Source organism: Hylobates moloch, unplaced genomic scaffold (assembly GCF_009828535.3).
Source record: "Hylobates moloch isolate HMO894 unplaced genomic scaffold, HMol_V3 SCAFFOLD_12, whole genome shotgun sequence".
Classification (NCBI taxonomy): Eukaryota; Metazoa; Chordata; class Mammalia; order Primates; family Hylobatidae; genus Hylobates; species Hylobates moloch.
In genome coordinates, this window is record NW_026652287.1 from 39,052,022 (window position 1) to 39,068,792 (window position 16,771).

Below are 16,771 nucleotides of genomic sequence, written 5' to 3' on the forward strand. Positions count from 1 at the left end.
CACCGTGGACAACTGGAAGGCCATGGTGGATGGGGGCCCAGAAACAGATGTTCTGCCCCACCCCATGCAGTCAGGGAATTTGTTTTTTCTTTTTTTTCTTTTTCTTTTTTTTTGGAGATAGGGCCTTGCTCTGCTGCCTAGGCTGGAGTGCAGTGGCACGATCTCGGCTCACTGCAACCTCTAGCTCCTGGGATCAAGCGATTCTCCTGCTTCAACCTCCCGAGTAGCTGGGATTACAGGTGTGTGCCACGATGCCAGCTAATTTTTGCATTTTTTAGTAGAGACAGGATTTTGCCATCTTGGCCAGGCTGGTCTCGAACTCCTGACCTCAGGTGATCCACTCACCTCGGCCTCCCAAAGTGCTGGGATTACAGGCGTGAGCCACTGTGCCTGGTCATTTTTTTTTTTTTTTTTTTTGAGACGGAGTCTCGCTCTGTCACCCAGGCTGGAGTGCAGTGGCATGATCTTGGCTTACTGCAACCTCCTCCTCCCGGGTTCAAGTGATTCTCCTGTCTCAGCCTCTCGAGTATTTGTGATTACAGGTGTGTGCCACCACGCATGGCTAATTTTGTATTTTTTTGGTAGAGATGGGGTTTTGCCATGTTGGCCAAGTTGGTTTCAAACTCCCGACCTCAGGTGATCTGCCTGCGTCGGCTTCTCAAAGTGCTGGGATTACAGGTGTGAGCCACCGTGCCCGGCATAGTCAGAGAATTTGTAAGCATCAGTTTTCTCAGGTAGAAAATGGAGAGGATATTGTCACCTCCCAGGAACATTAAATATGCAGACACAGAGAAAGCCCTGAGCCCAGGCCCTGGCACACAGCAAGTACCTGCAGAGCCAGCTCAGGGCAGCACATCTCAGGGAGAAGGCCAGCCATAGTGTCCCTGCAGTGACCTCCTGGAGATGGGCCTGACCCCACCTCAATCTCTGCAAGAGACTCAACCCAGGAGGGTTCTGTTTGGGCTCAAAAAAGATCATAAACTACATGGAAGCCACTGAGTGTGTACGGAGCCCACCTGAATCATGATACACCAGTAGGCCTTCCTTGGCCGCCCTCCCTCATGGCAGGCTCTGAGTTAGGGCCTTCCCGGGGCAGAGATGGTGCCACCACTAGGCCAGCTGGGGGAGAACGCTGTCCCCTGAGCAGCCCCCAGGGAGGAGGCCAAGACTGCCTCTTGTTGGGGAACCAGAAGCACCCCAAAAGCTCCAGGCAAGAAGGAAGAAAGCCCAGATGGCAGGCAAATCCTGGTGCACCCTGAGTAGAGAAGGATATCTAGCGTTCTTTCTTTTTTTTTTTTCTTTAATTTTAAAAGCAGAGTCTCGCTAGGTCACCCAGGTTGGAGAGTAGTGGCGTGATCACGGCTCACTGCAGCCTCAAACTTCTGGGCTCAAGTGATCCTCCTGCCTCAGCCTCCTGAATAGGTGGGACCACAGGAGCTTGCTACTATGCCTGGCTAATTTTTTAATTTTTTAGTATGTTGCCCAGGCTGGTCTTGAACTCCTGAGCTCGAGTGATCCTCCCGCCTTGGCCTCCCAAGGTGTTGGGACCAGGGGCATGAGCCGCCTGTCCTCTAGTGTTCTTTCTGATGGTCATTTGATTTTATTTTCTCATTTTTCTGATGGTCATTTTATATATTAATATTTTTGGCATGTGCTGATTATTCTAAAGTCTCAGGGATGTCAGAAAGAAGGTTTATCGAGAACTTTCTATTTGACCGAAAAGGTGTCTCATAAGAAAACTGTCGGAAGCGGACACTTAGACGCCACTGGTTCTGCTGGTGTTGAAACCCAGGAGTGTGGGGAGCAGATGGGAGCCCCGCCCCGGGGCCTGACCAGGCCTCTCACCTATGTACTGCTGGTGGTGCTGGCTCTGCACGGCCATGGTCTGTTCTGGAGTGCTGTGCAGGCCGCTGTGGGAGCCGCTGTCCCCGAGGCTGTCCATCTTCTGGGCTGGCCGGTACCTAGGCCGGGAACACACATACCACCGTGAGGCCCAGCAGCCCTACTGGGGGTGGGCCCAAGGAGTGGGGGGCTGGGCAGGATTCAGTCAGGCATGTGTGTGTATGATGTTTACAATTTGCGGTCAAATACACATAACACAAAAGTTACCATCGGAACCATTTTGAGTGCACAGCTCAGCAGCATTAAGCACATTCACGTGGTTGTGCAACTGTCACCATTGTCATCTCCAGAACTTGCTCATCTTCCCACACTAAAGCTCTGTCCCCATGAAACACTCACTCCCCATCCTCGTCTTCAGCCAGCCCCTGGCACCCCCCATCCGACTTCCTGTCTCTGTGAATCTGACGACTTTAGGGACCTCCTAGGAGTGGGGTCACACGGGATTTGTCCTTTTGCGACTGGCCTCTCTCACTGAGCGTTATGTCCTCAAGGTCCACCGAGTTGTAGCCTGTGTTGGAATTTCTCCTTTTTAAGGCTGAATAATATTCCATCATATGGATGAACCACAGTTTGTTAATGGACACTTGAGAAAATAGATATATATTTTCCCCCTAACATTTCTCTTTTAGAAAAAAAGTGAAATTCTTGGCCGGGCACAGAGGCTCACGCCTGTAATCCCAGCACTTTGGGAGACCGAGGCGGGCAGATCATCTGAGGTCGGGAGTTCGAGACCAGCCTGACCAACTGGAGTAACCCTGTCTGTACTAAAAATACAAAATTAGCTGGGCGTGGTGGCACATGCCTGTAATCCCAGCAATTCAGGAGACTGAGGCAGGAGAATCACTTGAACCTGGGAGGCGGAGGTTGCAGTAAGCTGAGTTCACACCATTGCACTCCAGCCTGGGCAACAAAAGCGAAACTCGGTCTCAAGATAAATAAATAAATAAATAAAGATAAAATAAAAGGGAGATTCTTTGCGTGAATCACAAACATCTTATTATTGGTGCAATCTCAGAAGTTCTGAGACTTTCATTTTGAGCCAGACAGTGGTGGTCAGCCTGTGCAGGCAGCGCTGAGAAACACTCACAGAGGAAGGCTTTCCAGGTGCTGGACTCCTCAGAGCCCGGTGTGTGGTGTGGTGGAGGCAGGCAGGGAGCTGGCCTGAGCCGGAGCATCAACAGGGAGCCTCCCTCCTCAAATACAAAGCGGGGCCAGGCCTACGGGGAGGCGGGAGACATGCCGGCGAGGTGTGTGTAAACCGCCTGGCTCAGGGCAGGCCGTGGGCATCACACAGACACAGGCTCAGGCTGTGGCTTCCAAATGCAAATGGCATCAGCCTGTCCCCCTGAAATGTGTGTCACTATTCCTAAAATGACACACTGCCTGGAGCACAGGTTCACAGGGGTTTGCCAGGGGCCCAAATTGAACAACAGCAGTGAACTCCAGAGTCCATGTCTGCAGACAATGAGGTACAGAAGGAATGCTCTGGAAACTCTCTCCTGGAACCTCCAACTCCTGGGAGTGGCTCTCTGTTCAGGAGTCAATGGGTTACACAGAGCAGCTGGAATGGGTTTTTGAGCCACACACATACATTGGTGGCTCTGTGCAGAGGGCCCAGCACCAGGCATACATTGGTGGCTCTGTGCAGAGGGCCCAGCACCAGGCGTGAAGGTGCCACGTGGGGCTATTGCAATGCGGCCCCTGCCCTCAGGGTGGGCACTTGTGGAGGCACATTGGGAGGCAGCGATATTTGAATGGGCCCTAAACCAGGGGCCAGCAAACTATGGCCTGAAGGCCAATTCTGCTGCTTGTTTCTGTAAATAAAGTTTTATTGGCACACAGCCACGCCCATCATCTTCATGCTGTCTGTGGCTGCTTTCAGGATGCAGCCAAATTGAACAGTCATGACAGAGACTGTCCGGCCTGCAAGGCTAAGATATTTGCTCTCTGGCTCTTTACAGGAAAGGTTTACTGGCCCCTGCCTTAGAAGATGAGAAAGTTTGTGATGGATGGAGAAGAGGATATTTCAGAAAATGACCAGGGCTTTCCAGCCACTGGATCCAAAGGTGAATAAGAAGTCGTGACTTGAGCACATCTGCTTCTTTCTCCTGGCTTCTTGGCTTATTTGCAGTGTCCTCTCTCTTTTTACTTCCCAAGTTTTAAAAATTAAGGGTCTGTGATTCCAGCTATATGACACTGAGGAAGGGGGAAACTGTGGGGATGGCAGAAGGATTAGCGGTTGCCGCAGACTGGGGTGCGGAGGGAAAGCTGGGTAGGCAGAACATGGAGGATTTTTAGGACTGTGAAAGGACTCTGTGTGACACTGTGATGGGGGACACATGTCATTATAGGTTTGTCCAAACTATCGAATGTACAACACCAAGAGCGAGCCCTGATGTTGACTGTGGACTCTGGGGGGTGATGCTGGCTCCGCAGAGGGTCATGGGTCATGACCAATGCACTGCTGTGTGGGGGAGGCGGATGGTGGGAGAGGCGGTGGGGAGCGGGGTTGTGGGTGTAGAACAACTCTCTGTACTTTCTACTCAATTTTGGTGTGAACCTAGAATGGCTCTAAAAAATGAAGTCTGTTAAAAACAGTTTTAAACGGTTAAAAAAAAAGTCTGAAAAGTTAGCTGGAGGAGTTTGCATCCCAGCCTCGTGTGTCTCCTGCTAGACTCACCTCAGTCTCAGCAGAGGGGTATACCATGGCTTTCCCAGGATGCTGGAGACTGGGGAGTTATGATGAGTTTGTTTCATGTTGGAGAAACATCTCCCGCTCCATGCTCCAGGGGAGAGCCAGCCCCACCCAGCTTGGCCCGGCACTCACCTGGGCTTCTGGTGCATGGGCTGCTGCCGCATGGCCATGTACTGCGTGTCTTCCTGCAGCCGGTTCAGTGGAGAGTCTGGCTTCAGACGAATCCCGTAGTAATGGTACTTCGAGTTGCCCCTGGAAACCAAACATCCCAGGGTCAGCTCCCTTTGCAGACGTCCTGAACAACAAGACAGGTTGGGATTCTTTTTCTTTCCTACTTCTTTTTTTTTTTTTTTTTTTTTTTTTGAGACAGAATCTCATTCTGTCACCCAGGCTGGAGTGCAGCGGTGCCATCTTGGCTCACTGCAATCTCCGCCTCCCAAGTTTAAGAGATTCTCCTGCCTCAGCCTCCCAAGTAGCTGAGATGACAGTCGTGGGCCATAACACCTAGCTTATTTTTGTATTTTTAGTGGAGATGGGGTTTTGCCATGTTGGCCAGGCCGGTCTGAAACTCCTGGGCTCAAGTGATCCTCCCACCTTGGCCTCCCAAAGTGCTGGGATTACAGGCGTGAGCCACCGTGCCTGGCCTCTTCTCTCTTTTTTCTTTTTTAGAGACGGGGTCTCACTCTGTCACCCAGGCTGGAGTGCAGTGGTGCAGTCACAGCTCACTATAGCCTTGGCCTCCTGGGCTCAAGTGATCCTCCTGCCTCAGCCTCTGAGTAGCTGGGACAGCTGGCATGTGCCACCACACTCGGATGGTAGAAGTGATCCTCCTGCCGCAGCCTCTGAGTAGCTGGTGTGTGCCACGACACTTGGATCTTGGCCTTTCACTTTGGCCTCTCTGGTTCAGCATTTCCTGAACTGTGTGAGGAATGTGATCAAGGAATTCTGTCCATAATGCCATTGTCATGGAGAGTCCTCTCTCACAGGCTAGTATAATAAAGTCTCGGACAAGTCCTGTGCTGAGAACACCAGGTCAGCTTTGTTGAGCTCCGCGTGGCCTAGCTCTATTATTATTACCATTATTATTAACAACCCTTCCCCATCCCCTTCAATCATCTAGTAACACATTTTGGAAAAAGGCACTGTTTGGGAACTATTACATTAGTTTATTACGGGAGAATGATGATCAGAAGGCTTTAAACAATTTAGTTCAGAAAACAGCTCACAGAGTCCTCACAGGAGGGAAGCATTAACCCACAGACATGGCTGTGGAGACACCCAGCTCACAGGATGCCATTTCTCCAGAGCTGGCAACAGGGACATGCAGGAAGCACCTGGGTCCTTTCTTTTTCTTTCTTTCTTTTTCTCTTATTATTATATTTTTGAGACACAGTCTCACTCTGTTGCCCAGGCTGGATGCAGTAGTGCGGTCTCGGCTCACTGCAACCTCCCCCTCCCAGGTTCGAGAAATTCTCCAGCCTCAGCCTCCCCAATTAGCTGGGATTACAAGTATGTGACACCATGCCTGGCTAATTTTTTTGTATTTTTAGTAGGGACGGGGATTCACCATGTTGGCCAGGCTGATTTCGAACTCCTGACCTCAAGTGATCCTCCTGCCTTGGCCTCCCAACGTGCTAGGATTACAGGCATGAGCAACCATGCCTGGCCCTTCTTTTCCTTTTTAAATTTCATTGCAATAGCAGACAGCCTGGGCCCTTTCTAGATGAGGTACATGTTTAGCCAGGTGCTCGGAGCGGGGAAAACAGGGGGAAATCAGCCTTAATCCTGAAGCTAGCAGCTGGGATGCTCTGCAGGGGAGGCCCCTCCGGGAGCAGGGGCTGTGTCCCCAGAGACCAGGCTGCCCTGTGGTTTCCTCCTGCTTCTGTCCCTCCTCTATGCATCCACATTCCCTAAGGACATTCCCTGTGAAGGATCAAAAAGTGTCAGAGAATAAGGGACTCTGGTCCTCGTGGATCCACCGCCACGCCGTTTATAGACAGCCAGGACACAGGCTTTGAGAGCACGTGAGTCAACCCCAACCCCACAAAAGCAGATGCTGAGCCTCGCTGGCCACAGGATCACAGCCTCAGCAGGCAGCAGCCTCCTGCACTCTCTGGGCCACCAGCTTTGGGTTGGAGATGCTGCTGTTTTTTTCTGTTAGAGGAGAGTTGGCATAATTGCCTGCAATAAATCTGTGGCCTGTGATGTCCTGGGGCTGCCATAGGCCAAGAGAAGGCAGGGTGGATTGGTCCAGGTACAGCAAAAGACACCAAGAGGCCGGGCACAGTGGCTCACACCTGTAATCCCAGAACTTTGGGAGGCTGAGGCAGGTAGATCACTTGAGGCCAAGAGTTTGAGACCACCCTGGCCACCATGTCAAAACCCTGTCTCTACTAAAAATATAAAAATTAGCCAGGCGTGCTGGTGGGGGCCTGTAAATCCCAGCTACTTGGGAGGCTGAGGCAGGAGAATCGGTTGAACCCAGGAGGTGGAGGCTGCAGTGAGCTGAGATGATACCACTGCACTCCAGCCTGGGTGATAGAGCAAGGCTCTGTCTCAAAAACAAAAACAAAAACAAAAACAAAAACAAAACACCGAGAAATGGTAAATCCAGCTCTGCTGGATAAACCAGAGGCTACATTTTGTTTGTTTGTTTGACACAGGGTCTTGCTCTGTTGCCCAGGCTGGAGTGCAGTGGTGTCATCTCGGCTTACCGCAGCCTCCACCTCCTGGGCTCAAGTGCTCCTCCCCTCTCAGTCTCCCAAATAGGTGAAATTACAGGTGTGCAAATAGGTGTGCACCACTATGCCTGGCTAATTTTTAATTTTTTTGTAGAGATGAGGTCTTGCTATCTTGCCCAGGGTGGTCTTGATCTCCTAGTCTCAAGTGATCCTCTTGCCTCGGCCTCCCAAACTGTTGGGATTTCAGGTGTGCACCACCACACCTGGCCCAGAGGCTGCTCTAAAAAAAAAAAGAAAAGAAAAGTATTGTTTGGGAATTTTCAAAAGGAGAGAGAAAACCAGAGTGATCCCCATGTCCCATCAACGGCTTCTAAAGCCAACACCGCAGGCTACACCTGGCCACAGCCAAGGCTGCTGCCAATTGAAAGTAACTGCAAGCACTCCAGAGGTGGCTGCGAATCAGGCTACCTGGAAAGGAGGAGGGAGCCTCGCATTTTCCCAAAAGCTCCATTTCTTGGGAAAGGAAGAGAAAGAACAGGTGGGCTAGGGATCGTCTACCCACCTGGTGCCCAGCCGCCGCGTTCTCAGCCCCATAAACACAGAACGGATCAGTTTCCCGAAGGAGGCGGCGTTCACTGGGTCTAGCTTGTGCTCCTGGCAGTGCCGAAGGTAGTGGTTGTACAGAGAACTTCTGGGGAGACTCACGCCTTCCGCCGTTTCATAATTATCCAACAGCCACTGGAGCTGCGAAAAGAAAGACACGTCTGCGTTTGTCAGAAGCCTGAGGAACGCGAACGTGCCAACGTGGACTCGTTAAGAGAATTACTTGCGTTCCCTGTATTACCAAACGGGATGAGAAAATCCATCCTTTCTTTCTTTCTTTTTGAGGTGGAGTCTTGCTCTGTCACCCAGGCTGGAGTACAGTGGCGCAATGTCGGCTCACTGCAGCCTCTGTCTCCTGGGTTCAAGCAATTTTCCTGCCTCAGCCTCCCAAGTAGCTGGGATTACAGGTGCCCGACACCAAGCCTGGCTAATTTTTGTATTTTTAGTAGAGACAGAGTTTCACCATGTTGGCCAGGCTGGTCTCAAACTCCTGACCTCAGGTGATCTGCCTGCCTCAGCCTCCCAAGGTGCTGGGATTACAGGCGTGAGCCAGAAATCCATCTTTATGGTCACTGATTTGAGTTCTCTAAGCAGATTAATGAATCGCTCATTTTCTTTCACTTATTGATTCTTCCATGTTTAGCCTGGTTTTCAGGTTCCTGGACTTAATTTGTAAAAATCTGGGTGTGATCAAGAACTATTAGATTCTGTCTTCAGTCACTTAAATGCCCATACACCACCACACAGGATTTAAACACCAAATAGCTCCTCAACATACAGGAATGGAGAGAAATTCTGATGCTAAACAGGAAGATTGAAGAAGACTCGGGGGCCCCATAGCCCTGTGTTCTGTAGTGAGCAGTGAGCTAACATGTACTGAGATCCCTTATTGAGGGAGTTACAAATGTAAATTCAGTAAAATACACAAATGCTAATATGCACGGTTTTGTGTCTAAGTCAAAAGGCAGGACATAGCTACTTGGGAGGCTGAGGTGGGAGGATTGCTTGAGCTCAGGAGGTTGAGGCTGCAGTGAGCTAGGGTCGCGCCACTGTACTCCAGCCTGGGCAACAGAGCAAGACTTTGTCTCTTTCAAAAAACAAAACAAAACAAAAAGACGGGCTAAATGAGTCTAGAGCCAAGGACTGTGCCTCGAGAGGTGAACATCCAGTTAGAAGGGCTGCGAGAACTGTCCACATGAAGAGCTCAGTCCTCACACTGGGCATGGACGCAAAGGTGGCCCACCCACCAACTGATGCCCTCAGCCAGGTGCCTTAAAGACTGCGGCTTAATTCTGGTTTCCTCCTCTCCCTCTGTTATCATCTGTCCCCTGATCCAGAGAGGTCTGCTATGTGAATACAAAAGGCTTTCACTGATGCCTGCGATTTGGAGAAAGACAGGAATTCCACGCACAGAAGCGAGGCCTGAGTCCAGATTCCGTGTCAAGAGCGTCAGGGGAAACCGGCTGTCCCTACCTGGTCCACTTTGTGTAAGGCTGTCGGCTGCTTTGTCTAGGCTGAGCCCCCCTTCCAGAGGTCTGAAGGGCTCCTGCTGTCTGGGCCCTTCAGAGTGGGCAGTGCTGGGTCCTCAGCCCTCCCCCACTGGGCATGTTGGGCTCCTGCACAGCCCTTGGCCTGGGAAGCCCTGTGCCGCGCACAACACACAAGACACAAAGTAGGTGTGGCCCCTGGGAAATATCTGTCCACTCACCACAGCGTACCCACGGCGCCCCCGGCCCCACCGTCAACGTTTGCCTGTCTTTTGCCCCCCCTCCCCCACACTCAGCATTGGAAGCTGGGGAGGAAGTAAGCATTCATCTCTTTTTTATTATTTATTTATTTATTTGTTGAAATGGAGTCTCACTCTGTCACCCAGGCTGGAGTGCAGTGCCGCGATCTTGGCTCACTGCAACCTCCACCTCCCGGCTTCAAGTGATTCTCCTGCCTCAGCCTCCCGAGTAGCTGGATTATAGGCATGTGCCACCATGTCCGCCTTATGTTTTTTGTATTTTTAGTAGAGATGGGATTTTGCCATGTTGGCCTCGAACTCCTAACCTCAGGTGATCCACCTTTCTTGGCCTCCCAAAGTGCTGGGATTACAGGCGTGAGCCACCGCACCCGGGCTTCATCTCCTTTTTATGAAATGGTGCTATGGGGTGGTTCTGACGAGCCCTGCACCAGTGACCAGCACCTCAGAACCCCTCTTATCTAAGACCCACCCGATCCAGCCTGTCCTGGCCCCTCCAGCCCTAACGGGGGCTGACCGAGGGCCACAGTGGAGTGAGGACCTGCCCTGGGTTCCAGAACGTTTCACAGGAGGACAAACAGGTCAAAGGTTCAGGTGAAGGGGTGTGTGGGGCCTGAACGCGGAGGTCTCTTAAGCCGAATCGCAGGTGAGCTGCGGGGCTGAGTTCCGTTTTAGGAAGGGGGAGGTTAAGTCTTGGGCTGGAGTTCAGGGTAGAGATTGGGACCAGAGGTGTTACTCTGCAACCAAAGAGCTGAGGACAAAACCTCCAAGTGGTGGGAAGAGTCACCCGGCAGGGGCACTGCCCACGTGGGTGTTGAGGACGAAGAGGAGCAAAGCCTAAGCCTTGAAGTGTGGGTCCAACCTCACGTGCTGCCTCTGGGGCAAGCCAGGAGGGCTTCAGACCTCCTGACCACAAGCTGTCCTCCAGCCCTGCTCCTGCAGGTAAGTCCTGCGGCCAAACATCCCTCCTTACCCAAGGGACAGGAATGGTTCCTGCCGCAATCCCTGAGCTTGGATTCCAGTTCCCTGGCAGCCCCTGAATCACTCAAGTAGCCTATCACCTCCTCCTCAGCACCAGGGACCCCTCGCCCTCTTGGTACCACAAAGTCTGCCTCCTGCTGCCTGCAGGGCCTGTGTGAAGTGCAGTGTCCGCCACTGGCCATGAGTGCAGGTGATCGATTACCAGTTGCCAATTTCATCCATCCAGCGTTGGGTGCCATGTGCTCGGCTGTGCCCATAACCACAGGGAGGGACCCCTGCCCTCTTGTCCTTTGAATAAGGGACAGTTAAAACAAAGGACCCTGAGAAGGGCCCCGGAGTGGAGACTTCATCTCTTCCTCACTTGCCTCTTTGGGAAAAGGGACATCAGAGTTTTCACTTTCCATCAAGTCATTCACACCCTTCATCTTCCAACTTTCTGGACTGGACTTTTTCTGATATGATGGAGGCAGTGTTGCTTTTTTCTCCTCCAAAGTCCGGCTCTGGCAGAGTGCTTGGACCCTTAAGAGCTGAAGAGCTCCAGAGTCTTCCCTGTATTTAATACTATGAATACTATGAACCACAACCTTGATGTTGAAGTTAGTGTGTGAGTATATATATATACTTTTTTTTTTTTTTTTTAGAGACAGGGATATATACATATTTTTAGAGACAGGGTCTCATCCTGTCACCACCCCAGGCTGGAGCGCAGTGGTGCGATCATGGCTCATGCAGCCTCCAACTCCCGGGCTCAAGTGATCCTCCTGCCTCAGCTTCCTGAAGTGTTGGGATGACAGTCGGGAGCCGCAGTGTGGGCCCTGAAGCTTTTCTTCACAGTGGCTTCACCGTCTGGATTTGTCATGTGTGCTGATTGATTTATCACCTGTTCCCCCCAGAGTGTGCTCTCCCTGAGGGTGGAGATGGAGCCAGGTTTGCCCATGTGGGCATCTGCAGGATCCTGGAGATGTCTCAAGCCTGGCAGCAAGACTGTTCGAGGAGGTAGTGGGGAGCAAACAGAGGGTGTCTGGGTGAAGAAGCCAGAGGCTTCCCTTGGTCATTCTGAGGCTGGGGGCACAGGTGCCACTTCTTAGACTGTCCTCCACAGGCAGCAGGAGCCAGGGCCAGTGACACCACATCTCAAGGAGCCAAATGACAATGCGGATTTTCAGGCTAAAGGTGTGAGGCCAGATGTTGCAGGTGGTGAGCTGGAAGGAGCACTGGACTAGGAGTCCTGAGAGGTTAGAGTCTAAGACTCCATCCACCAAGAGGACATACTGGCTCACACATAAAAAGAAAGTTTTGGAACAGATGATCCTTCTGCAGTTTGCCCCTGACCCCCCAGGCTATTTAAGAGTAGAATCCTTTGCTTGGGTAATTATGTTGACATTGACACTAAAAGGATGCATAATTGTCTTGACAACAAGTCCTTCTTGCTCAACATCAAGAAACCACAGAGAAGACTAAAGTGGCTGGAACAGTCGGGTCCATTTCCTCCCTCTTCTGTGTTGATGAACTTCTGGGAGGGGAACTGGGTTAGAACCGAAGTGTGATGGGCTTGCAGACTCTGTTCAGGGTCTACGCCTCACCAGCAGGCTGGGAGCCACTTATGCACAGGGCCTTCCCATCACTCAGTGCCGGAGTCCACACCTGGCGGCACATCAGACTGGGGCGAGCATCACAGGTCAGTTCCGTGAAACCGACCACGAGGGTCCAGCCGCTCCAACCACACCTCGCCCACCTCCCCTGCTCTTGAGGGCTCGGGTACCTTCATGCCAGGAAAGGCAGCAGCTGGACGGAGTCATCTTTCCAGTTTGGGCATGTTCTGCAGTCTGCTTTGTCTGCTGTTATTTGCATTCTTTCTGTGTCCATATCAAACACAAATAAGCAGAACACTTTCCAAGGAAATGTACATGTGTATCCACATTTGCCACAATCTGTCAGGACAGCACACTTCTTGATGAAATGGATCAAATCCTTCCTTTTAAGGAAAAAAAATCCCGAAATGCCAGTGCCTCCCTCTCCCCTGCCCCCCAACAAAGGCCTGTGGTTCTGGGCTCTTTGCAGGCACAGCCCCTATGGACAGATATCCTCACCTGCCAGTGGGAAGGCGGGGATCATGCCCACCTACCCGGCCCCCTTTGTCTCCTAAGATACTTGTTTCTATTCCTGGGGGCAAATTTGCCTGACACTGGCTCCTGCTGGTGAGTTAGAGTCTCGCCAGGCCATACACTAGCAGCTCGGGCAGCTATTCCGACCATCCATGTGTGCTCTGTGTTGACATAATCGGACTTGGAACACCCACCTTTTCACCCATCCCACAAATATTTACGAGAGCTGGCTCTATGCCAGGCCTTGTTCCAGGTGCTGGGGATGCAACGGCGAATACAAGACAAAAACCCCTGCCCCCTGGAAGCGTCCATTCTTGTCTGGCAGAGACCCACAATAAATAAGTAAAATGGACCGAATGAGGGCTGGTGCCGAGTGCCGTCAGAGAAATTCACCTGGGAAAGGGGATGGGGTCGCTGCCACGGAGGGACTGGAGGAAGGACTGCAATAGTAAGTGGAGGTGGGGTGGCGGTGTCAGGCAGGGCTCACTGAGAAAGTGCCCACTGAGTGAAGACTCAAAGAAGGTGAGGGGGAGGCTGGGGAAGAGAGCTTCAGGCAGAGGGCCCCACAGTGCAAAGGCCCTGGGGCAGGTCCGAGCCTGGTGCATTGGAGGAACAGCGAGGACGCCCGTGTGGCTGGAGCAGAGTGAGGAGTGGGAGAGAGCCGGTCCTGCAGGGCCTTGTGGGCCATTTTGACAACACTCGGTTCTACTTGGAGGGCCAAGGGGAGCCCCGGAGGCTTCCGAGCAGAGCAGTGCGGTGATCTGACCTGGGTTCTAGCAGGACCACTCTGGCGGCTGCTGTGAGAAGGGGCTGGAGGCTGGGTAGGGGTGGGCACTGACAGCTGGCTAGGAGGTGGCCAAAAGAATCCACAGGGACAGTGGTGGCTCGGGAAGTAGTCGAGGTGGAGGAGGTGGGGGGTGCCACCTGGTTCTGGATCTTTCTTGAAGGTGAGGTTGAAGAGCATCTGGGGGTGGGCATGAGAGGAGCAGGGAGGCGAGGACGCAGTGGGGTTGGGGGCTGAGTGCCTGGAAGATTGGCTGCCCCTGCCTGGGATGGGACCGTGGGCGGGAGGCGCAGGGGTTGTGGGAGGCACAGGGGTTGTTGAGGGTGGAGGCCGCGCACTGAGCTAAGACACTAATCCAAAGCAGGCAGGAATTCCAAGGGAAAACAGCGGCACTTCTGGACAGAGGCCCCTTCTGAGGAGCTGCCGGCTCTAGCAACCCCACTGTGACTTGCAGGACAGCACGGCCATGGCGCCAGGCTACACAGGTCACCAGCTGAAAGCTAAATGACCTTTGACAATGTGTGTTTCTTGATTTCAAAGCAAAAAGTCACATAACCCAAATACGACTCTTCTACACGCAGCTCTCTCCCTCAGGGTGCGCAAGTGATGCGTTTAGTTTAGTAGACAGCGCCACCTCATGGTGGCAGAGACTCGGTGAACTTGCTGTGGGGTCCCAGTCGGCTGGTAGCCTGAGGGCAGCCCGGTGCCCCCCAGGGCTGAGGGCTCCTCTTCTGCTCAACTCCGCGGCCTGCCACACCCAGTCGGGTGAAGACATGTTTCATCCCCAGCCTGAGCTCCGTCCCCTTCCCTCTGGAAGAGCGAATCCCCATTTTCACGGCGCCATATCCTGCCCTTTTCCAGTTTGGACACTGCTAGGGGGCCTCCTCCTCCCTGGGAGTTTCCATGCCAGGCTGACCATCAGCTGGCTGGAAGCTTCTTCCAACATGCAGACCTCCAGGCCCTGCACACCCCCTGGGTCCAAGCCCCTAGAGGGGAGGCCTGGGAAGCTCCTGTTGACTGGCTGGGTCTGGACAATGCTGTCTCGTTTTACCAGGCTCCCAGCACCTCAATACCCCTTCCCTCCTGAGACAGCGCAGAGGGAACCAGCTCCGAGGAACACGAGGCCAGCTCCGCTCAGAGAGCTCTGTGAGGGGCTCCCTTGGGGGGGGGGGTTTCCCACATCTTCCACCTCCTGCCCTCAAATGCTAAGCTCCCTGGAGTGACTTCTTCCTCCTTTTTTACTCCCTATGTTCGGCACTGACCTGGCCAGAACCCTGCACACGGTAGACGGTGGGCTGACGTCACCAGCTGGCAGCAGGGAAGAGGCACACAGGCCCTGCTGCTGGGGGGACCCTGCCTGGGGCTGTCTGAGAAGGGAGGTCTGGGAGGCCACTGGGAAAATGGGTCTCCAGGGCCCAGCTGCTCCCACACACTTGGCTTATCTGCTGCAGGGCCAGGCTGGCAAGGGAGGTGGGACTGTGGCTGTGCCCCCGCCTGACCTGCGGAAGGCCGCTGCCCACCACAACCTCAGTCTCAGCCACAGGCAGCCCTGGGGACAACCGTTGCGAGGGCACGTCACCCCATCCATCAGCAGATCACGTGCTTTAACTCCTCTCTTCCTCTCTGGCTCTCACATTTGCCAAAACAAGATCTAGGTTTATTCTACCCGTGTGTGTGGTGAACTTTTTAGAAAGATCTTATTTTACTTCCTTTGCTTCCAGTCACCAAGCCCGGAATCTTACTGATCACAGCTCATGACAGAAGGAAACAACTCAACAGCGAATCATCAGTGAGTAAAAGAAACGGGAGATTTTACCTTCAGCTTGGGAATGTGAATCTGCGGGGAAGAGACCCGAGAAAGTCTGCCTTTCAGATGAAGTGTTAGAAAGCAGGAAGGATCCCAGCAGCCAGAGACAAGCGGCTCATGCATTTTCCCATAGACATTTTTTCTTTTTTGAGATGGAGTCTTGCTCTGTCTCCCAGGCTGGAGTGCAGTGGCGCAATCTCAGCTCACTACAACCTCCACCTCCCAGGTTCAAGTGATTCTCCTGTCTCAGCCTCCAGAGTAGCTGGGATTACAGGCATGTGCCACCATGCCTGGCTAATATTTGTATTTTTGGTAGAGATGGGGTTTCGCCATGTTGGTCAGGCTGGTCTGGAACTCCTGACCTCAAGTGGTCTGCCTGCCGTGGTCTCCCAAAGTGCTGGGATTACAGGCGTGAGCCACCGCGCCCAGCCCATTTTCCCATAGACATTTTAACTCTCCCGTGGACACGCTGCCTGTCCAGGCTCTGCGCCCCCATCCTGCCTGGGTCACGCAGCCCTCTCGCCTAGGGCTGATACCCTGGGCCCGCATGGGTTTGCGTTCAGGCTGAAGATGGCCTGATTGTTGCTGAATGGGGAATGTTATTCTGCACACTTTCCCATGTATGTGTTCTGAGTTTAAGACTCAGGGCTAGGGAGATCCTCTCTCCAAGCACGTGCGAAGACTCCCTTCTCCCTGAGTTCATCTACAGGGAGGATGTCATCCAGCAGTGACAGATGACAGGATGACCACGTCCTACCGAGCCTGGAGAGGGATGGGGCACTGAGCAGGGGTCCGGCATGGTGTTTGTTTTGTTTTGTCTTTTTTGCTTCAAGACAATCGGCAGAAGGAAATATTTCTGCCATTTCTTCTAGTGACCAGCCCCCTGAGGCAAAGGGCAGAGGCCTCGTCAGGGGCTGCGGTGAGCAGGTGACCATACCTGTGCCTACCCCATAACCCAGGTTTCTGGACCTGTCCTATGTCACTTTGCGCCCCCAGAATTACTCACTGCCTTTTGAGTAATGCCTCATTTTACACATCGGCCAGCACAGAAGTCAGGATGGAATCACAGTTAGGACAGGAGTGAGGACAGGATCACAGTGAGGACAGGAGTCAGGACGGGATCACAGGGAGGACGGGAGTCAGGATGGAATCACAGTTAGGACAGGAGTCAGGACGGGATCACAGTGAGGACAAGAGTCAGGACGGGAATCACAGTGAGGACGGGAGTCAGGATGGAATCACAGGGAGGGCGGGAGTCAGGACGGGATCAGAGTGAGGACGGGAGTGAGGATGGGATCACAGTGAGGACGGGAGTCAGGACGGGATCAGAGTGAGGACGGGAGTCAGGACGGGATCACAGGGAGGACTGGGGTCCACTGAAGGGGACTTCTTCTCTGATATCTGAATTCTCAAGAGAACGTCAGAGCCCAGTTTAAGTGCTGGAGAGCAACTGCTAGAAGGACATTCTG

General features: G+C 52.9%; 1 protein-coding gene across 3 annotated transcripts in view; it reads right to left on the reverse strand.

Moving 5' to 3' along the window:
• The window catches only part of RFX2 (regulatory factor X2), a 129,562-nt gene that overhangs the window by 15,664 nt on the left and 97,127 nt on the right, over positions 1 to 16,771 (reverse strand). For all 3 annotated transcript variants that reach the window (XM_032169388.2, XM_032169386.2, XM_032169387.2), the window contains 3 exons: positions 7,841 to 8,022; positions 4,730 to 4,849; positions 1,846 to 1,961 (listed from right to left, as the gene is read on the reverse strand). In XM_032169388.2, the coding sequence (XP_032025279.1) occupies positions 1,846 to 1,961; positions 4,730 to 4,849; positions 7,841 to 8,022 (418 nt within the window). The remainder of the gene's footprint in view (positions 1 to 1,845; positions 1,962 to 4,729; positions 4,850 to 7,840; positions 8,023 to 16,771) is intronic.